Below are 23,197 nucleotides of genomic sequence, written 5' to 3' on the forward strand. Positions count from 1 at the left end.
AGATAAAATCTGCGATCACCCCCTTGGAACTGTCAATGTAACACATTGGGGGAATTTTAAGGATGTTAATTTAATATTAATTTTATATTAAAATAAAATCTGCATAATTATAAGCATAACTATGTTGTGAAGAATTACGGATTTTTTTCTATAAAATAAAATAATTATCAACGCCATATTTCGGGGGTAATATGAGTATTTCCTCCTTTGAAGAGTGATGTCAATCACGGCCTTCAGCCTCAGTGCAAAACTTGACCGCGATGTAAATTATATGCTCTAACCCTCAACGGACTCTCCTATATAATATACTAGTACACGGAATATTACGCTAGTCAATTGTTCCAAGAGTTTGTATCACTCGAGTGGCTTGTGTGATGACGTATCACACGAGAGACGGCGTTTAATAACTTTAATCCGATGTTTATAGCAAAAACGTTGAAACAATATGCACTTCCACTTCTATCTTCCATGTCTTTATCGAAACTTAGTTTAAACCACACTATTTTATTGTATTCATATCGAAATATACATTTATGCATGATAAAAACACACTCCAAAATACGTTTTGAATTCGTTCAATGTTTTTAACAAATAGTTAACTGTTAAAAAGCACCACGTCCGACAGGTCCTTAAATTCCATAAAGTTTAGATAAAACTATTGTGTTTCGTCACAGAAATGACGTCACACGATGTACTACGTAATATATTTCGTAATATAAAATATTTTCGGTGCGCGTAATGTGACGTCATTAAATGGGTCGAAGTAGTCCGGCTAGTATGGTTATACGGAATTGGAAACAGCGAGTAGCGTAATACGGGTTATTTTATTTCAACAATTGATACAACCTGTATTTTTTAAAGCATTAAACAGGTATATAATAAATATTTATATACAATGTAATTTTGTACTTTCAATATTCTCTATCGTATCAATTATATATCTTTATATACTGTGTGCTTCATGAATAAGGATGTAAGAACTTGTACATGAAATCGCTTGAAACAGGTCCCTGTGAATGGATACGATGGCTTGAGTGAACCTGGATTAACAACTAATTCTTTTTCACAAGCGGACATTGTATTTCATAAGTATCGAACTTCAAGACAGTAACTCACGATAACGACATATCAGATGATAACATGAGAATCTGGTTGTTTGTCAGTGTCTTACTGAGATCCTTCTGAGAGGTTTCATTCCCTGTCGATGTGTCCTGTTCAGGTGCCGTGTTTGTGTGTTTTTGGATTGGTATTCGACTTGGATACAGTGTGCTTGTGTTAATATGTCGGGTTCAGTATGTCGATATGTCCAGTTTAAGTTCAATGTGTTTTTTTGTCGGGTTCGGGTTTCGTTTGTGTAGATTGATTCAACTCGGAAAAAGTGTGTGTCGATGCTTTCGGTTTTGGTTTCGTGGTTCCGGTATAGGTTAATGTGAGATACTATGATTATGTTCAGGTTAAAAAATATGTATTTATGTCGACATGTCCAGTTCGGGACAGGTTCCGCATATACCAGATCTGTTCGCCTCAGTATCAGTGAGAGCTTTTGTTTTTCATTCTGGTTCAATTAGTGTTTATATATTCACTGTGTCGACCTATATTGTTTTGGTTCCATACGATTATATTTATTAGTTTGTTTCCAATGTAATTTATATGCATTTTTAGGGCAGTATGGGTCAATGTGCCACATACGGTTTCGGGTTTAATCGTGATGTGCAGTTCGAACTCATGGCGTGCAAATGTGACGGATTTGACCTCATTGTATTGATCTATTTTATAGAGATTAAGATGAATTATTCCATGCGCGAATGTTATATGTCCGGTTTGGATTTCGTGTGTGTGTAATTTCCGTGTGTATCAAAATGTCTGGTCTGGTTTCCGTGTGGGTCTACATATGCCCGGTTCGGTTTCGGTAGACGCCATGTGACCAGTTTAAGCTCTGTGTATACCGTATCAATGTCACATGTTTTACTTACAATGATAGATTTAAGCATTCATCATCATCAATATCAATATCATGATCATCACGATCATGATTATGATCATGATTATGATCATGCTTATGATCATCATCATCATCATCATCATCATCATCATCATCATCATCATCATCATCATCATCATCATCATCATCACCACCATCATCATCATTATCATCATCTTTTCTTTTTTTATCTTTAATATTATTATTATTATTATTATTATTATTGTTATTATTATGCTAGTGTTGTTTCTGTTGTTGTCTTTCCTCATACCATGTACTATGACAGATTGGGAACCAGCTAGTCTTGTCGTCTTGATGATGACCGTCTTGACTTGACCTGATGTCAAGATATCAAGATATCTATAACACCGATAATTCACTTGTAAGTCCCAAGATATTTAGACAATTACAACTGGCTGGCTTCTATAATGATGTGTTACTTTTTGAAAACACTGTTTTTTAATATGTATTTACGTGCCAGTTATTGTGCATTACCATTATCAATAGTTGCATTCCGTAACCACGCAATTTCGTTCCAGTTCCAGAGTCCAGAGTGCATCAAAAAGATTTGACATTTGAACTATTTCTATAATCGGTATTTGCAGATTCGACGTATAATGCAATTTATCATTATATCTAACTTATATTTTGAAAATGATCGAACGGTTCGCATCATTTGTATGGTGCCAAATTGTCAAAACATTATGTCAAGAGCTAATGGCATTATCATAATTCAACCAGTGTATTTATTTACAATTTTGGGAATGGGGCCGGATCCCTTTGGATTGGGAAACAACGCGTACTTTTGCCTAAATTGATAATAAATTTGATTTCAATATTATATTTTCTAAGGTTCAACTTCTAGAGCTAGATTTGGAGATAAATTGACATGTTAAGACTTTTTTTTTTGGAAAGCTTCACTTGGGAATTTTAAGGCCCCATTTGGGATAAATAAATGTATATACTTGTTTTCATTGGGAATGGGTCTGCTTACCAGATCCAAATTTGAACGAAAAAAAAAACAACTCTCAGCTTTCTAACCCAAAGGGTTGCTGAGAGCCGCCATTGCAAAAATTATCAAAGGCTCTGGGAGTACGTTTATGTGGACTATGTCAAGAACTAGCTAGTAAAATAATTCACGATCAGGAAAGAGTATCGAAGTCAGCAATTCGTATTCCATTGTCCACCAGAACTAAAAGAACAATTGAATTACAACTTAGTCAAGTGACTAATTGTTAAGACAGTTATTTTACTCAAATAATCCATACACTAATTATACTATGATAATAAATAGCTATTATTCATTTCAAACCCAGCATTTTCATAGTAAAAAAGTGTTTTTATTTTGCAGACTGTCATGGGGGCGTGGTCATGGTTCAAGGGTCTTATTGTAGTGCAGCTTCTGCTGGGATACATTTTCCTGGCCAGTGGCTTTCTGGTCAGCTTTCTTATGCTTGTTGGAATGGTCATTTGGCCATTTAGCAAAACGCTGTACAGAAAATACACAAACTTCCTGTCCTATGCATTGTGGAGTCGTGAGTATTTGGCTTTTAAGTTCTTTATATAACTTACAAGTTTCTTTAAGAGAAGATAAATCTGAGCCGTTCTCTGTTAAAGTGGGACTTTATGCATGTGCGTTACAAAGTGTCCTAGATTAACCTGTGCAATCTGCTGTGTTATTAGCAGTTTTTATGCAAGAGTTACTGAAATCCGGTAAAAATTTGACCAGTTAATATGCCTAATAATTGGATTTGTCACCTTTATAGAGCCTTTAACCTGTGCAATCCGCACAGGCCAATCAGCGACAACACTTTCCACCTGGACTTGATTTTATCTTAGAAGAGATTTCATATTTGACCTGCAGTAAACAGTGTTTAAGTAATGCCCTTCATTTAAATGAGCATTAATGTTTTAGTTTTTGACATGCAAGAATACTAGTTTCTGTCACTGAAATAAGACCTGAATGTTATGCAATGAAGAATACATTTCTGAATAAAATTGAGGTTAAAAAGGTAATAAAACTTCAAAAAAGGCTTATTTGTCCAATCTTTATGTTATCCTACAGAGTTCTCGTTCTTTGCGCACTGGTGGTCAGACGCGCATTGTGACCTGTATATATCTCCTGAAGACCAGCAGATGTTGGGCAAGGAGCACTGTGTGTGCATGGTGAACCATACATACGAGATAGACTGGCTCATGGCCTGGATGATGGCAGAGAGGCACGGAATGATGGGGGTAAGTAGAACTAAGTACAGCTTAACCCTTTACCTCTTAGATACGTATTACAACGCATTTATAGTAGTCCCTTAGAAAGTTAAAGTCTATTAAATGCCCTTCTTACTAGATCCAAGTTTTGAAGGTTTCAGTTCCTACCCTTAGATACTTATGAGCAGCAAACAGCATAAAAACTGAACAGACTGCGAGTTACTCGCAGGCTGTTCTGGTTTTATGCTGGTTTTTACTTTGCTTCTTATGGCGGAAATAATTGGTATATAACAAAGTACTGGGGTCTCAGAAAATAAACTAAAAAGTACCCTGCAGTATGAACGGTTGCCTTGAAGCTTATTTTACGTATCCAGGGGACATTTTAGAATACTTAGGAGTACACAGTCTTTTTAAAGTAATACCTGAGCCGACAACGACGGATTGTGTGCCAGTACATAGCTCATCCTAGAGGGAAGTTATAGGAGAAATAGTTTTATTACGTTTCAGAACGTCTCCTTTATTTGAATACTGAGATAATTTTTTGCTCTATATGTATGAAGAAAGAATGTTGATATTTGGTTCAAACTTCTCACTAAAATTTGCCATTCTTTTTCCTTTTCCTACAATCAAGGATGAGCTACTTCAATAACTCCAGGTCTTAACATGTGTGGATTTTACCTTTATATGCAAGTAAATAGAATCCTAAATTTCCAGGAATCCTGCTCTGGTATATAATATCTTTATATATCATTGACCTGCAATTTACAGCAATCCATATTATTCTCTGTAAAACATTTGAGGCATTTTTTGCCATAGCTACCTGTCTGTTGGTTTATAGAACACATTTATCTGGCAGAATTATTATTATACCTCTCAAGAAAATTATTCTCAAAAATCACAAAATATTGTGTGTGTTTTCAGAATACAAAAATATATGGTAAACACATGATGCGTTATATCCCCATTATTGGATGGACCTGGTACTTCACGGAAAGCATTTTTCTCCAGAGAAATTGGGACGAAGACAAGAAAATCTTGGAGAAATCCATATCAGAACTTGTCACCTACCCAGATCCATTCTGGGTAACTGTAAGTATGGCTGATTCAGGGATTTATATATCAGACATGATGTGTTGTATAGTATAATGAAATAAATTATGCCTTACATTATTAAATAGGACTGGCCAAGTTGCACTGCTACATTTGTATTTTTATAGGCATATCTTGACACCTGGTTTTAAAACTAAAATTAAATATCTCATTATATTTAAATTAAGACTTATATAAATATGTGTGCTCAGAGCTCCAGATAAGGATTTCGTGAAATTAGTACCGGTACTGCCAATGCCAGAAAGAAAAGGAGTAATGCTGAAAATCAATAAGTACCTGTACTACCATATCCAAAATTACAGGTAGCAGAGGCGTCAAAGTTTAGGATTATGCCTGAAATCAGGATTTTGGCCCTTAAGGACCAATTTTGATATTGATATAAATCAGAGGATTTTTTCTGGAATTGTAAGATTATTGTCACATAATGTCATCTTAAACATAAATGATTTAACTTTGACATAATGTTTACAAAGTTATATACACTAGTTAACAAAGTTACATAAGTTATATATAAAAGTAAACAAAGTTACATGAATTATTAACCCTTTTTTGCTCTGGCCCCAAAACGATAGGCCTATTTTCAGGATTTTAGATTTTGGCCAATTGACATTCCTGAGGTAGTACTGTACTACCCGTGTTCTTGGATATTGAAGGGTGTATAACTGACTTTTCAGAAACATTTGCAGCAATTAAAATAAACATATTTAGCTTCTTTAATTATGATGCAAATACAAAACACATTAAAACTCATAACTAAATACTATTTCTTTATTTTTCTTGACAAGAAAACACAAGCCAACTAGTAAACTAAGTAATAGAACTCTAATGTCACTGTCAGACTGTTAAAAGCTTAAGCAAACACTTCAACTGTAATACAGTCAATCTGATATTAACATGTTTTAGCATTTTTCCTTGGTTTATATGCTTCACGAAGGCTTTTCTTTGTTCTTTTCATGTCACTTAACCATTGGATTGGATGTCACTTTTGTCAGGATGGTTAGACGACCATATGTAGCCTAATAAAGTGTTTTTTTTAACCGAAAGCGGTTTAGTGGGTCTCCTCTTGCGCGCAGACATATTGCTTTTGACGGGTTTACGAGTTATCCGAAATGACGCAAGGGAATCATTCTATACATAGATGGTGACGTCACTACGTTATTGTCACTTCTATACTAAGACGCATCACATTCCCCTGGTTTGGGGCATTATGCTTCCGCCAAAGTAGTTCTTCGTAGGAATGAAAATGTTAATAATGAAAGAAAAGTCGTTTTTTATTGTGTGTTTAAAATGGAATGCTGTTTAAAGAACTGTTATGTTATAATGTTCAATGTGATTTTGAATCTCTACTAAGACTGATAGCGGTTATCAGAAGCACGATTACCTGACCAACTTTCGCTTTCGCTTTTTACTCGTAAGGCCACGACTTTTATATTTCTTGGTTTACAAAACCGCCGACCCAAATTTTTGGAAAATGGGAAAAAAAATAAAATCGGAAAATCGTCTTTTTTTTAATATTTTATTCCCGACCGCACTGCAAAACGAGCGAAACGAGAAAAAAACGATCCGGTTTGAGTACGGTTGCGAATAAAATCAAGTAAGTACAATCAACGATTGGTTCACATATATTCAATTGCAGAGATCGGGATATTTTTCAATGTGACACATTATGTACCAGTCCTTTTATGGGCACTTCTCAAAATTTATTTCGGGTAAAAATTACAGACAATAAGAAAATCAGCGTCAGTCAAATGTCGACCCCATCAAAATTTATTTCCGTGTCTGTGACGCAACTATATTGTTTAACATGTTAATTATATTAAACAAACCCGATAGTATTTGATAATTAGTATAAATAATCCAATAAAACACTGCCATTATTTACGATATATGTGTTTAGGAATTTTGTAAACACGTCCGCCATAGTTTATAGGAACTGTACAGAAAGTTTGGAAATCGGAACAAATCGGTATATCTCGAAAAATCATTGATAAATGTATTTGTCGTTTCAACGCTTTGGGCCGAGTAATTTCGGCAAATCGGAACTCAACTTGTGTAAAACACTAGCTCAATTAACCGTTAAACTCCGCCTCCGTTCTCTGCAAAAGATTCGAAGGCGGAGCTATGCACGTGCTTTTATTAAATTGGAGGATTGCAATTGAGAACCAAACATACAATTGATTCGGCATGTTGATTGCTAGACAAAGGAAGCCAATTTATTCGGCGCGAAATTTGTCGCTTTATTGCTTCCGACAGAAAGCGGCTTTCCTTTGATGACGTCAAACTGTCAATTCACACAGACTGCACATTTTCGGAAGACTTTAACCGACTCCTTGTTTACAATTCCAGTAAAAAAAAACACTTGCTAACATTAAACTTTGGATTAAATTATCAAAATAAAGCAAAAGCGAAGTTGACAAATATGATTAAATTAATTCGCGTCAGTTCAAATAAGACGTTTTGCGTTGTAAATCAACGAGTTTTCATGACAACAACAACTTTGACAAACATTACCGCGACGACGCATGGATCGATCTACCTCGATTTTTTTTTTCATGTACGATCTCATAAGTCGAGTAAGAGCAAACACATACCGGGTAATTTGTGTATGAGAAGTTTATCTTATATAAGATTTATGCAACGGGCATCGCATTGCGTAATGGTGCGCATCCAATTATGGAAATGAAGCGCAGTTTTTCGTTTTAATGGGAGAAGAACGCATGTCATGTAATGCAGTGTTTAAAATTGCCTGATGTTACATAATGTGCTGTTAGGACTCATTTTATTTGAAGATATAGATGTGTTTCATTGCATAATTTGATTTTTTGTCTCTGTGTTTAAGGTTATAAAAGATATGTTGTCTTTGTTCTGATGTTATTAGTATTAACTTTTTTTTCCAATGATGTTTTTTTTTTGTTTTTTTTTTCGACCGCCCGATGAACCATTTTCAAAATAATTTTTGTAAACCAATAAAAAAAAAGTCGTGGCCTAAAAGAAGTGCTACCCACAAATCCTTTCGCGTTAGTACACATAGAGAATACTAGGTTAGCGTTGAATACAGAGAAGTTTATGTTGCGAGGCTTAGAACGCCGGAAGCGCGAGCCTTGGCGAGCGCTTTCGGTGTTCGAGCCGAGCAACATAAACTTCTCTGTATTCAACGCTAATCCTAGTATTCTATTTATCCCATTTGATTTTTTCAACATGACATTTAACATAAATAGATCTAATAACCTTAACAATAATTTTAGTTCAGTCATAAAAGCGCTTACAATCTAACAAATGTAACCATGCGTTGTGATATACATGTATTTGTTCTGGTACGCAAAATAGTCTTTAAAAAATTCACACACAGACTGTAAAACAAGTAAAAATATCACCATATGCCTACATTCAATTTTATGCAGTATGCGAATTTTAACACATTACGACCGCGAAAAGAAGATTTTATTTTACTATACAGTCAAACCTGAATTCAGCGGTCAGTCAAGGGAAATGATCAAAGTGACCGTTGTCAACAGGTGACCGTTGAATTCGGATCACAATTTTAAGAAGGTTTATCAGTTGGTTGTATTACTACGTCGTTACCCCATCCAGTCGTTTGCATACAGTGTAAAATAAATGCTCATTGCATTAACAAAGCATAATAACAGCATTAACTTACGCGTGTACATTGAATAATAGAGAATAATATCTTTAAGATTGATTTTATTTCATAATGTTAAATTAAACAATGACTTTATCAACGCTGGTATAATTGTTTTCTCATGCATCTCATTCATTCAGTAAATAAAGCTTGTCACGTTCTGTTGACGTAACGTCCGTAAAAGTCTAAAAAGCGGATTCGGTGTCATAAACCGATAGTACGGTGCAATTGTACCGTTCTAATTCAAAGAAATAGCGGTCATTTAATTTAGCGATAATTACTTTCAACAAGTCATAAACTCTGATATATTTTCTTTAGAAGATACACCCACAATTATCCCCGGAAAAAAAACCTTCTCAACACCTTATAATTTGTTTACTCGCAGCGGGCCGCTTATATAATATCATAGACAATTACCGCTTTCAGACGCTTTAAATGTTGCAAATCAGTCCATGTTTTGCCATTAAAGCTGATCACTAATCCTCTTATCGCCTTCTTATAAAAACACTCGCCAGCTTAATATTGTTTTTAACACTTAATCAGCGATACAGATCAATAGACTTTGTCACGCGCTAATGCGTTATGCATGCAGACGATAATTATCCCCACGCTTTTTGAAAAAAAGGTGGGGATATTGTGGTGATCTCCGCCGTCCGTCCGTCCGTCTGTCCGTCCGTCTGTCCGTCCGTCCTGGCCACTATCTCCTCCTACACTAAAAGCACTAGAACCTTGAAATTTACACACATGGTAGCTATGAGCATATGTGCGACGGTGCACTATTTGGAATTTTGATCTGACCCCTGGGTCAAAAGTTATAGGGGTTGGGGTGGGGCCGCGTCAGAAATTATCACTCATTTTTTTAGGTTATTTTACATTTACTTCTTTATTTCTACACCGATTCACTTCAAATTGATACTGGACCTCACCTATGACAATACGGTCAATCCCAACCATGCATGGCCCCATTCCCAACCCTGGGGCGCCCCGCCCACATAGGCCACACCCACCAAAAATTTCCATTTACTATAATTTTTTCATTTCTACACGGATTCACTTCAAATTGATACTGAACTTTTGTTATGACATTAGGGTCAATCTCAACTATGCATGGCCCCAATCCCAACCCTGGGGCGCCCGCCCACATAGGCCACACCCACCAAAAAAATCCATTTACTATAAAAAAAATTTAGGTTATTTTACATTAACTTCTTCATTTCTACACTGATTCACTTCAAATTGATACTGAACCTCTCTTATGACAAAACGGTCAAACTCAACTATGCATGGCCCCGTTGCCAACCCTGGGGCGCCACGCCCACATAGACCACACCCGCCCAAAATTGCCTTTTACTATAATTTCTTCATTAATACACTGATTCACTTCAAATTGATACTGAACCTCTCTTATGACAATACGGTCAATCTCAACTATGCATGGCCCCATTACCAACCCTGGGGCACCCCGCCCACATAGGCCACACCCTCCCAAAATTGCCTTTTACTATAACTTCTTTATTTTTACACCCATTCACTTCTAATTGATACTGAACTTCTCTTATGACAATACAGTCAATCTCAACTATGCATGGCCCCATGATCAACCCTGGGGCGCCCTTGGGTCAAACATGCGGCGTGGGGATACGCGTCGGCCTCTGCCGCGCCATTTCTAGTTGCTATTAATACACATTGTTATTGTTAATGTCACCTGTTTAAAGTGATATTATGGGCATCTAACAGTTTATAGCTGGCTATCGCAACCGTTGTTTATTTTTGGTATTTTCACTTCATATACAATGTACACTTATATTTGTTAATTCAGCATCAACATACTAAAACACTATCCCGGAGAGAAAAAAAAAAGCATTTGAATATCAACCTTCTTTTCGTTAAACAACTGATCATGCATGTACGATGTGAACCTAAATTTAGTTTTAGTGCAGATTCGTTCATACGACACAAAGACACAATTTTGTTTTACGGATCATTTCGGCTTAGAGGAGTGGATTATTCATGTAAAGTAACGAATATAAAATATATTTTTAATAAACAACTGGTAGCAAAATGAGTTGCAGACAATTGGTCTTTTAATGCAATCAAAATGAAAATTCAATAATAATGGTGAAACAATTTTACATACCGGTCATGGATGCACAAATTGTTTGTTTACTCGCAGCGGGCCGCTTTTTTAATATCAAAGACAATTACCGCTATCAGACGCTTTTACCGCAAAATAGACGGACACATGATGTGCTGTGTTTTTAATTTTCGCGGCTCGAGACGACTGACGCGTGACCGTTGATTTCAGGTCAAACATGAATTTCGGAGTGGAATGTAGTGGCCGTTGGCCGTTATGGACAGGTGGCCGTTGAATTCAAGTGTAATATAGAGTGTTTTTCGTCGGGGGGATTCCAGACTGACCGTTGTCTGCAGGTGACCGGTAAATTCAGGTGGCCGTTAGGTCAGTTTCGACTGTAATTCATTTTATTTTCGAAAGAAAATTATCAAAATCCAATATGGCGGCGATTGCGTCTGACAAAATGCTGTCGATGTCAACATACATGTACACCATCGACGACCTAGTTCTGGCTACCATAACTTTAAATGTCGCTTTTTATGATTTTTGACTGGCGCGACTTTGTACAAGTCTGTCAATAGGCCTACTAAATAAACTGTACGCTGAAGTTTCTTTAGCTATCGAAGACCTTGACAATTTTGACGAGTAAACAGACAATTGCAGCGACTGACACTTTATTTGACAAAATATACAGGGTAATACGTTTTCCGACTTCGGACGACGAATTTAAGGACGCGCAGAACGTGTTTTTTATATAATGTTATGGGTATGCCGTGTGTGATCCGATGCATCAATGGCGCCCATGTTAAAATCATTTCCCCGAGAACAGGGAACGACAAAAGTACAAACAAAAATCAAAACACGTAAGAACTAGTATTTTACCTTTAATTATCCTTTAAAAATCCATCTAATAATCCATTTAACTCAATAATTGACGATTTTGCATCTAGGGTCTTTAATAATTATTTTAGCATAGTTAAATAAAGACCCTTATGCCATTCTATCACTTTATTCAAATGAGTTTATGAACGCGATAAACTTTCTTCTTCGTCACACGCTACGTCATGTACTCTACATTACTGCTATTCAAATGAACCGGAGCAGTTTATCTAATAATAGCCGTTGGTAAACTCGGTTGCATTTGCAGATTTCTGCATACAAACATAATTATGTTTAAACTTGCACAATGTTTTATTTATCTATGGTAAATGCCCTTATTGTACGAGATAATAATTTAATATATAAATACACAAAGAATGGAAAACATTCCAATACACAACAGATAAATGAGTAGAAAATACCCCATGTACAAAATGGGACGTTCCCAATTCCAGTGTGGTGCTATTTTTACCATCTTATACTTTACACAGCTCTATGCCTAACGTGAATTAAATAGGAAAGCAAACATAGCAGATTATTCATGAACTGTGCGATATATGTATGGCTTGTTGTACATTCTAAATATTTAAGTTAAATGTCAAAAGTATATGCTTTGGTTATAAACAATGCACATTACACGAAATAAGGAAAATGTGATCAATTGAGAATTCAGATATGTCGACATACAGTACATGTAGAAAACATGTGAAATAAGTCGCGTTTATAATAAATCGTCAAAAAAAATTGGGGAAAATGACGCAATAAGTATGTCATTTTATGACGCCATCAATTAGCTGATTCATTATACGGATGGCGAAAAATTATGTCATATGACTAGATTTAAAGGTTGAAGGTCGTATAATTTTAAAGCTTAAGTTTTGTCGACTTTGTTATAAATAAAAAAATAACAAAACAAAAATCGTGTAATTTCATATTATATTTCAACATTTCCTTTTGGTGAATATGTCATATACATGTTTTTCTGCAAAATATGCACATTTTCTTCTAATGGGTGACCTTAAAATTCGATCAATGAACCAAACAATATCGACCTAATTTTAGCGCATATCGCATGACGTCATTTAAAAAGTAGTCCGTGCACGCGACAGGTATATTCCACAGTGTTGAATACAAGCAAGTATATTCCACAACGTGTTATACCGTCAATGTCGCGGTGAAAATGGGATAAAAGTCAGTTAGACCGGTGTGTACGCAATGGCAAGGGAATAGACATTAATACCAAAACCCAGTCTAAAACTTGTCGGTAATTTTATGTAACGAAAAGCGCCGTTAGGTTACAGACCAACCAATCTCGCCGCGCTGACGCGGACATATCGGTACGGCCAGATGTTTTCCGTAAATGCGTAAAAGGGATATTGAAGTCGTATTTGTACGGCCAGTTTATAAAAATAAATGCTCAAACTTTCATTAAAAAGCCGTATTTACAGCTGTACGGCCCTTATCTGTAGCTCTGTGTGCTACTCCATTACATTGCTTCATGAATGTAAATGATTGGCTGTTTTCCAAAATGCTTTGAAATGAATACATTTCATTAACATTGATATGAATTCAACATATGCATTTGTGCTTAATGATTTCTTTACTTTTCAATTTTGGTTAAAAGCAAGGTTAAAATCTCATATGTTTAATGTATTTAATTATTATGAGTTGCTTAAAAGTTTACTACATGCATGTCATTTTAGGAGAATTCACTGCTTCAGAACTGTGTTCTGTTGATTTCAGATCAAGTTTGCAAGTCTTAGTTCGTATAACACAGGCGTTTTGCTGTTACAATGTATTTCAGCATTATTATCTTGCAATTTAAAACAACATACATAATATTTATAACTTTAATTTGTTGCAACAAATTTAAAATCACTGTTTGTACTGATAGATTGGGAAATATTATTATTGAAATGAAGTGTTGCTATCACATTTATCAAAAGCCAAAAGCTTCATAACTTGCTACATACATATTTGAATGTATAACAATCAAAAAGGAGTAGAAGAATTAAAATTAAAACCATTATCAATAGCAAAGCCCCATATACTTTTATTTGAGCGTTGTTCTGAGAAAATTGGGCTTAATGCACGTGGGTGTAGTATCGTCCCAGATTAGCCTCTGCAGTCCACACAGGCTTATCTGGGACAATACTTTTCGCCTAAACTTGATTTTTGCTAAGAAGAGTCAGTCTGTGAAGGAAAAATACCATACATAAAAACTTGTATCCCTGAGTAGCCTGTGCAAACTTCACAGGCTAATCTGGGACAACACTTTACGCACATGCTCTAAGCCCAGGTTTCTAAGATTTGTACCAGTGCATGTTTTTCTGTTTATGCAATCGCCTTATTATATCCACATGTATTAAGATACTTAACGATGCAGGGTAATATAAATTGCACTGCCACCCTTGTTTGTTCTCTTAGTTGCCCTGTTTTGCCCGTGTAGCCTGCAATACCAAGTAGTTCCAGATATTTGTGTTAAAAAACACATTCATAAAGAAGATGGATATCTCCATTTAAATAGGAATTTCCAAAAAACAAAATTATATTCAATCAAGTTGTTTGTTTTCTTCATATGTTCATAGAAACGGTCCAAATACATTTTCTTACAAACATTTTAATCTCCCCTACCCCCTTTTTTAGTTCCTCAAAGCTTTTAAAAACTGAACAGTACTCAATATAATGATGTGTCGAATAATTTTTCTGTTCACCCAATAAATCAGGAAGTAACTTCTAAATTGAGTGCCTTGCTCAAGATTTGAGCTCAGCTGTTCACATAGGTGTTTACTTAGTAAGTTAGTCTGTGTGTCCATGAATTAGTCCCCTACCGGTTTCACCGTCAGTCTGTGAGTCTGTGACACTTTTCTGGATACTGCGATAACTTTTAAAGTTCTTAATATTTTTGCATGAAACTTGAAACATGGATAGATGGCAATATGGACATTATGCACGCCATTTCATTTTGTTCCTACGTCTAAAATTCTGGTTGCTATGGCATCTAATAGACTAGAAAAAATGCTGGAAATGGTTGTTTTCTGGATCCTGGATAAATTGAATAGTTCTTTATATTTTTTCATGAAACTTGAAACATGGATAGATAGCAATAAAGATGGATATCTCCATTTAAATAGGAATTTCCAAAAAACAAAATTATATTCAATCAAGTTGTTTGTTTTCTTCATATGTTCATAGAAACGGTCCAAATACATTTTCTTACAAACATTTTAATCTCCCCTACCCCCTTTTTTAGTTCCTCAAAGCTTTTAAAAACTGAACAGTACTCAATATAATGATGTGTCGAATCATTTTTTCTGTTCACCCAATAAATCAGGAAGTAACTTCTAAATTGAGTGCCTTGCTCAAGATTTGAGCTCAGCTGTTCACATAGGTGTTTACTTAGTAAGTTAGTCTGTGTGTCCATGAATTAGTCCCCTACCGGTTTCACCGTCAGTCTGTGAGTCTGTGACACTTTTCTGGATACTGCGATAACTTTTAAAGTTCTTAATATTTTTGCATGAAACTTGAAACATGGATAGATGGCAATATGGACATTATGCACGCCATTTCATTTTGTTCCTACGTCTAAAATTCTGGTTGCTATGGCATCTAATAGACTAGAAAAAATGCTGGAAATGGTTGTTTTCTGGATCCTGGATAAATTGAATAGTTCTTTATATTTTTTCATGAAACTTGAAACATGGATAGATAGCAATATGGACATTATGCAGGTAATTTCATTTTGTTCCTACGTCAAAAGTTCTGGTACCTATGGCAACAAATATACTAGAAATACTGCTGAAAATGATGGTTTTCTGGATCCTGCGATAACTTTAAAAGTTCTTCATATTTTTTTTAATGAAACTTCCAACATGGATAGATGGCAATATGGACATTATGCACGTCATTTCATTTTGTTCCTACGTCAAAAATTCTGATTGCTGTGGCAACAACAAAAAATATTCTGACAACGGTGGAATTTCTGACAATGGTGGAGCCGGTAGGAGACTTTTATAGCTTGGCAATAGTCTTGTTTTTTCTACTTCTCCTCTTGAACAGTTTTGCAGATTTTAATGAGATTTCTTAGGAATCATTCTTGAATTACCATCTTTCATAGTTGTTAAAATCAGTCCGGTCATACGTAGTTCGCTGAAATTATAAAAATGATTAAATAATGAAAACTTCACAAATAAGGATAAGGACTTTAATCGTAATAAACAGAGAATAATAGGTTAGTGTTGATTATAGATCAGGTTTATCATGCGAGGCTTAGAAAACAAAAAGCACGAGCCTTTGCGAGTGCTTTTTCGTTTTCGTGCCGAGCATGATAAACCTGATCTATAATCAACACTAACCTATTATTCTATTTATCCCACTTTTTTATTCAGTAAACCTTTTTATTTTAACAAAATTAGTTTTCACGAGTGTTTGTCGTACTTTGATAATGACTGTAGTGTAACCAAGGTCAGTGTATTACTCCGCGTTCCAAAAATAACCGCTGATCAAATTGTTATTTAAAAAAATCAGAATATCGTTCTGTGACAAAGAGTCGTGCGTTACTTATAACAATTTTATTCATATTGAATTGCAAATCTAAAAGTTTTATAACATTAATATAGCATTTAGTTGTTATATACAAGGAACTACATTTGTATACAACATAGCCTAACACCACACACAATTAACTTTCGATGTTCAAACTATCAACTAGAACACGAGGTGCAAAACATTTGCTTCTTTGTTGTAATATGTGGTTATTTCGTGACGAAATAACAATAACAACTTGGATTTAATCTAATTATTCACATTAAAATTTCGAATGTGGAAAGTGGCACCAAAGAATTGTGAGGCAAAGTTGTTCGAACGAGAGAAAGACATTTGCTGGTGAAGTGAATGGGTGGGACGAACATCAAGATCAACTTGTTCAACGGTAGACAGTGGTTGTGTAGGCTGTATTTCGACCATAGTTTCAGTGCATGAAGGTGAACAGAGGAAGCTGTTTGGTTTTAACATTTACTGGACTGCGCAAGAATGTTGGAACACTTTTGCTGCTGTTCAACAGATATGGTGGAATAATTGGTTATGGACTGGACATTTTTGGGTGTGACCCCTTATGTACCAGTCCCTTTATGTACCAGTCCCTTTATGTACCACTTTGAGACTTTATGTACCACCTATATATTGTGTAGGTGTTGTCCATTCATTCATAGCAGTATGAATGGGCATTAATTACCTGTGCAAATACAAGTGTTGATTGAGTCAATTTGAGTTAAACAAATATTGTTTACTATAACATTGCAATTCATTGTACTGAATCATTTATTTCTTGCTATCAGAAAAGTTTTAAAAAAATAGTTAATTAATGTGGAAAAAAGTTAAATAAAGCTGAGTAACTTAGTAACTCAGTTCTTACTAAGTAAAATATTGCAGAATTAAATATTATATCTATTTCGTTATTGCAATTCATAATTTAATGTTAAGAACCAAAAAAAAGTTAAATAAAACTGAGTAACTTAGTAACTCAGTTCTTACTAAGTAAAATATTTCTAAATTATATGTTACATCTATTTTGTTATCAGTGGTTTTTTTCCTTCTTTGGGACCCGCCGAAAATCGGCCCTTTCCCCTCGGATTTATTTTTCCCCTCAGCTGGTAAAATTTCCCCTAGATTTCATTTTCCCCTAAAAAAAAAAAAAAAAAAAAAACAATTTTTTTTTTCCTTTAAATATATAAGTTATCCTGATCCACTGTAGAAACTAGAAAAATCTTGCATAATTAAATTATCTGTTGCCTTGAATTTGTTTTAAAAACAGTAAAATATGTTAAATTGATTATTTTAGACTTTGCTTATTTTCCCCAAGATCCAGCTTTTCGCACAATTTTTTCCCCCAAAATTCGACGTTTCGCGCGATTTTTTTTCCCCTCAAAAAAGGCCAGGCCCTTTCCCCAAAATCAGATAAAAACCCCTGGTTATTGCAATTCATAATGTAATGTTAAGAACCAAAAATTTGAATCTATATTTGAATCTAAACTGTAGCAAATTAAAAAATAGAATTATAAGTCGAAATTGTTCACAGAAGTAGTTATTTCTAATTTTGTTTCAATTGTAAAGAACCAAAAATTTGAATTTTAAATGTACATGTACAAAATAAAATAAAAATTCTCAATATGAATAAGAATTGAAATTTTGTTCACATTCATACATTGTTTTATTTCCAATAGCAAAAATAAAATGATAAAGCTAAAATGAAATGAACCTTATGCAATGGTTACAGTATCTCTAATGAAGACTAATGACACTGTCTGGTGGTCAACAGCTCTACATTCCTCACCTATGCCAGGTGTGAAATGTCATGTTTTTTTAGTAAACATCCCAAACCAAATGGGTCCTTCTTCAGAAGTTATTGCTATGATTTCAGTGGGTGGAATGTTTGCATTTCGAAGTTTTTGGACCAGGAATTTGCAAACTGAGTGGTTGGTTATTCTCTTGTGCTGGGGAAAGCCGGCGTCTTTTGCCATGGCCTTCAGCATCTGACCCAGCTTGTTGACACCCAATTGTTGACGCAAGAACCACTGGGATGCAGTGTCAATTGTGCGTGTTGCCAGGTAGAAAGGGTGCTGATCTGAAGAAAAATCAGATGGACGCATATTCGAGTACAGCTTGTAAATTAACACGGGATTTCTTGGTCCAGAAGCGCCGAACATCTTGGGAGACACTTTTCTTATGTCAGCGATGTTCTCTCCTGTGCGCGTTTTCGTTTGCCGCTCGTTCAACTCGAGATACTAGTACTCGACACCATTCGAGTCTACACGGAGGCGGACGTCTCCCCACCTAACAAAATACAAGAATCTTAATTTAATGTCAGGTATGAACAATAATAAAATACAGCATTTAAGTTGAAGCGGATGTACTTTGTGAATGGGGTGAAACAATAATGAGAAAAATTGATACATATTTTGTGTGTTTGTGTGTTTAATTGATACATATTTTGTGTGTTTGTGTGTTAAAAATGTTTCTTACCGCAAATTGTATTGCTCCGTTGTTCCTCGCAGGCCAAAATGAAGGCAGTTGTTCAACCAGATTGTATTTAACAAGGCCTTCGGAGACTCGGTGCAAAGGATCCCCTTCTCCCAGAGCAGATCGATGTCGGTATCACTCAGCGAATGGGCCTCCCTAGGACGGTTTCCCATACCCTAAATTGGTGATTTATATTTATTATACTGTTTCATTTAACTTTTCGACTATATTTTTTAATTTAAATTTATTTTTTTAGTATTCTATCTTTCGTATTCTTACTGTATTACTTTTAATGTGGCTTTTCGACGTTTATTTATTAACTGCAACTTTATGTCGACAGGGTATTAGTTTCGTACAGACTACACTTGGGATTTTTTCCCAATTTTGTCATAAATGATACGTTTTCTGTTGAATATGTTATTTTGCCAAATTTCTTTTAGTTATAACCGTTCATCTCAATTTTACCTGTTTCTTAAGACTTTTTTCTTTGCATTGTAGGTGTCCCTTGTGAGTGCAAATTGGGCTTCAGTCCCTGTCATGACTGAACATCCATAGCGATGTCGTTTCAGGTACCTGTCAACACTTGCAATGATGCCACGGAGGGAGCTTGGTTCAGAATCTGTGCCATTTGACTTTTTAAGGGACAACAGGAAAGTGGCCAATACTCATCAAGAAGAGTTGGTTCTATGTGGTAGATTTCTTTTGATTCAGCTTTTGACATAAGAAACCGTTTAAATTTGTTTATGTCAGACAAGGTCTTCGCTACAGTCTTTTTATTTTCATTTTGGACAATGAAATCACCAACATCAGTGAGGTTTACATCTAAGAACTCTTTACTCTCATGAAGATCTTAAGTTGGGGGGAAGACAGTGCTACTGGATGGTGCGCTACTACTGGGGCTGGTTTCATTCTCAATGGTCAATTCAATTTCATTTGTGAACAAAATAGATGGATCAAACCCATATTGTTCCTGGAACTGGCTTAGTGTTAATTCCATTTCAGTTGCTTATTGCTCATGTTCATTATTTAATGCATCCCAAGTTAATGAGACATTGACTTTGTCAAATTCGTCAGACATTTTAGGGGTTTACAATTTCGCAGACGATTGTGTTTTATAGTCAAAGGGGAGCAACTCGAACTGACTCCGTCAAAGGGGAGCAACAACAACAGAACCTATTTGCAACATAGTGTTAAATTTACCTAATACTAGAGCTTTAGTGACAATAAATGGCAACAAACACGTTTTTTCTACTTGTATTTGTTTTAATGTCATTAAGATTGACAAACATTTGAGATTATTTTTGTTGAGGGAAAAGTAGTCCCGGTTCGGCAGTTGATGACGTCATTTCGTGCCATTAATTATAGCCTTGCCGTTGATTATAGATGAAATTTAATAAACGGGGCTTTAATCAACCGAAATCGCTGTAAAAGTGGGATAAATATTCTCCTGTGAAACTGCTTGGCACAGAGGTGTATTATGAGGCATGTAACATGGTGTCATGGTCTTCCTGTTCAAATCATGCGCCCAGGGTCAAAGTTCATCCTGCCCTGAGGGATCCTTGTTTCCCTGATATGTATACTGTGACGACCTCAAAATCTTAAACCACATGGCAAATGGGTTTGGGATTCGGCATGTAACATAGTAAGGTGTTCCTCTACCAAGTTTATTCATATAGGGCCCCTAGTTGCCATTCATGTGTGCTGTACTTATCAGTTTAACATGTAATACATGTAAATTTATTCTTCTGTTTAATGTTATGTTTATTATAGTTAAAGTTATATTTAAAATATTTGCAGTGTGCCTATAAACTTGGAAATACTGTCTAATGTTTCTTAAATTCAATTTTTACAATTTTTGTGAAACTCATATTCTTAATAATAAAGTATAAATACGTATGCAGTGTCAAAAAAGTTAAATTGACTATTGAAACATTCCATTACAGTCATGAGCACAGTTATTGCTTGTATTTTGCGTTTAGTCTACAAACGAATTACTAGTACATGTAGTCTGGTATGTTTTAACAAAGAAGCCATCATTACTTATATTAATACATGTACATGTATTTTCCAACTTACTTATTCCGTATACAGAAAATTAATGGTGGCTTGGCTTTTACAGTTAGGCCTTGGGCTCGTTTTATGGTAAAAGAACACGGCTCATGCGTTATGTTATGCAGAAATTTTCTTTCAGAGAGTTATACTGTAATGAATCGTCTCATTACTTACGTATATAATGTTTAAATAAAGCTCAGAACTTCTTTTTTAAAGTAGAAAAAATATAATGAAATAACAAACCCTGATGCATATATATTTTACAGAAAATTAATAATTATAAGTATCTTATCACTATGCATGTTTTATAGTTAATATGTATGTATAGTATTAGTGCATTTTTGTCATTCACTAAATATTTCAGTTACCTGGTAACACATTCTTTTTATTATCATCTTAATAATCACATCCATGTGCATGAACCACTTTTCTCACAACTTTAAAATCACCAAGGAGATTATTTAAGATTCCCATATTCCATTTGCATTCCGTTTTACAGCTTCTGCTATTTCCCGAGGGCACGCGATGGACTCCTGAGAAGCATGCTATATGCCAGAAAATTGCCAAGGAGAAAGGCTACCCTGAGTACAAGCACATGCTGCTGCCCCGACCCAAGGGCTTTGCCCTGTCCATGGAACTGATGCAGGGAAAAAGTAAGATAACGCTTGTAATTATTATAAACTGTTGTAATTACTTTACAATCGTGATACATCGGCTATCTCGGATTCCTCCGTAAGATAGGCCTCGTGGCTAACGGTCGCCATATTGCCTTGTATTACTACTTTACTACCCAAAAGGTTGTCAGTCTATTGTTATGAGGCTGTATACAATGCGCGTTGAACTAGCGCCAAACTTTTTACCGAAACTTTGATATTAAGAGCACTATTAACGTTCATTTGTGTTGCATTTTGACCTATTATCCAAGTGATTTACTTTTCCATTATTATTTAATCACCCTATCATCCAATTTTTAAGATGAAATTACGGTGTTTACAAAACCAACCAAACCGAAAGTGAAACTGGATGCATTACGTTTCGCGATGTAAACATTAAATATTTGTGCAGTTTGAGGAAGCGAATCGATAATAGACGTTGGAATATGTATGCAATACAGACTATATTGCCGATTGTAGTACTGGCTAAAAAATACCCTTTATGACAGGTTATGTATAGAACGTTAATCAAATAGTGACCATAAATCACTACAAATGTCTGGGTTGTTCATTAACCCATTTATGCCCAGTGGACTCTCCCATCCTTCTAAATTGGATCAATTTATTTCCAAAAGTAGGGGTGTCTGGTATATTTATTTCTATATTTAGAATATTTCTTACAGAAATTTCTTTAAGCAAACAGCGCAGATCCAGATGAGACGCCGCATTATGCGGCGTCTCATCTGGGTCTACGCTGTTTGCAATGTCCTTTTTTCAGGACGCTAGGCATGAATGGGTTAATATAATTAATGCACGTTTCTGATCTAATTGCCTGTATCTAGTTGTAATTACCATGATATTGATAAAATTAAAACGTTTTTTTCATAAATTAACAGTACATGTTTTATTTTATCATTTAGGGAATATATAATTGTATCATTATCATCATTAAATATTCTGAAAATGATCTAAATTATCATGATTACTTTAAAGTAGAATTTTTAAATTTTACTCATTATTTTTAATGAATTTGCACATTTGCTTGATTCAAAATAAAATGTATTAAAGGGGCCTTTTCACAGATTTTGGCATTTTTTAACTTATTCATTAAATGCTTTATATCGATAAATGTAAGCATTCTATCGTAACAGCTCCAGTAAAAAATCAAGAATAAAATTTAAAAAAGGAAATGAACATTGCCCGGTCCAGGTTTCGAACCAGTGACCCCTGGAGTCCTGCCAGAGTCCTGAAGTAAAAACGCTCTAGCCCACTGAGCTATTCCGCCGAGTACACATACTTGACGTATTTTATACTTTATATAAGCAATCTTCGTAGTTTCACAAAATTTAACGACAAAAACAGAACTCTCCAAATTATTCAATCGTTTCGCGTTGCAACGCTTTATAATTTTTAGGTTTTAAAATCGTCAAAAGATGCATATAATGGCTATATTAGACCATGGTAAATGTTCAGTATTACTGTTTCCTCACAAATATCATAACTAAAACGAAAATTTGCGAATCTGAAACAACTTTTTTCAATTTTGTCAATTTACCAAAGCGTGAAAAGATCCCTTTAATAAGGGT

The 23,197-nt window shown here is 35.1% G+C and overlaps 3 protein-coding genes across 4 annotated transcripts in view; all 3 read left to right on the plus strand.

Annotated features, from left to right (window-relative positions):
• Nucleotides 1-23,197, plus strand: part of LOC127853811 (organic cation transporter protein-like) — a 289,143-nt gene that overhangs the window by 213,854 nt on the left and 52,092 nt on the right. The window lies entirely within an intron of this gene.
• LOC127853818 (uncharacterized) overlaps nucleotides 1-23,197 on the plus strand; it is a 289,097-nt gene that overhangs the window by 190,235 nt on the left and 75,665 nt on the right. The gene's annotated exons all lie outside the window — the stretch shown is intronic.
• LOC127852544 (1-acyl-sn-glycerol-3-phosphate acyltransferase gamma-like) overlaps nucleotides 2,301-23,197 on the plus strand; it is a 29,968-nt gene continuing 9,071 nt past the window's right edge. Inside the window, exons 1-5 of the mRNA XM_052386499.1 lie at nucleotides 2,301-2,363; nucleotides 3,333-3,516; nucleotides 4,047-4,216; nucleotides 5,108-5,269; nucleotides 21,458-21,611. Of these exons, the coding sequence (XP_052242459.1) occupies nucleotides 2,322-2,363; nucleotides 3,333-3,516; nucleotides 4,047-4,216; nucleotides 5,108-5,269; nucleotides 21,458-21,611 (712 nt within the window). The 5' untranslated portion in view covers nucleotides 2,301-2,321. The remainder of the gene's footprint in view (nucleotides 2,364-3,332; nucleotides 3,517-4,046; nucleotides 4,217-5,107; nucleotides 5,270-21,457; nucleotides 21,612-23,197) is intronic.

The sequence above is a fragment of the Dreissena polymorpha genome, chromosome 12, assembly GCF_020536995.1.
Source record: "Dreissena polymorpha isolate Duluth1 chromosome 12, UMN_Dpol_1.0, whole genome shotgun sequence".
Lineage (NCBI taxonomy): Eukaryota > Metazoa > Mollusca > Bivalvia > Myida > Dreissenidae > Dreissena > Dreissena polymorpha.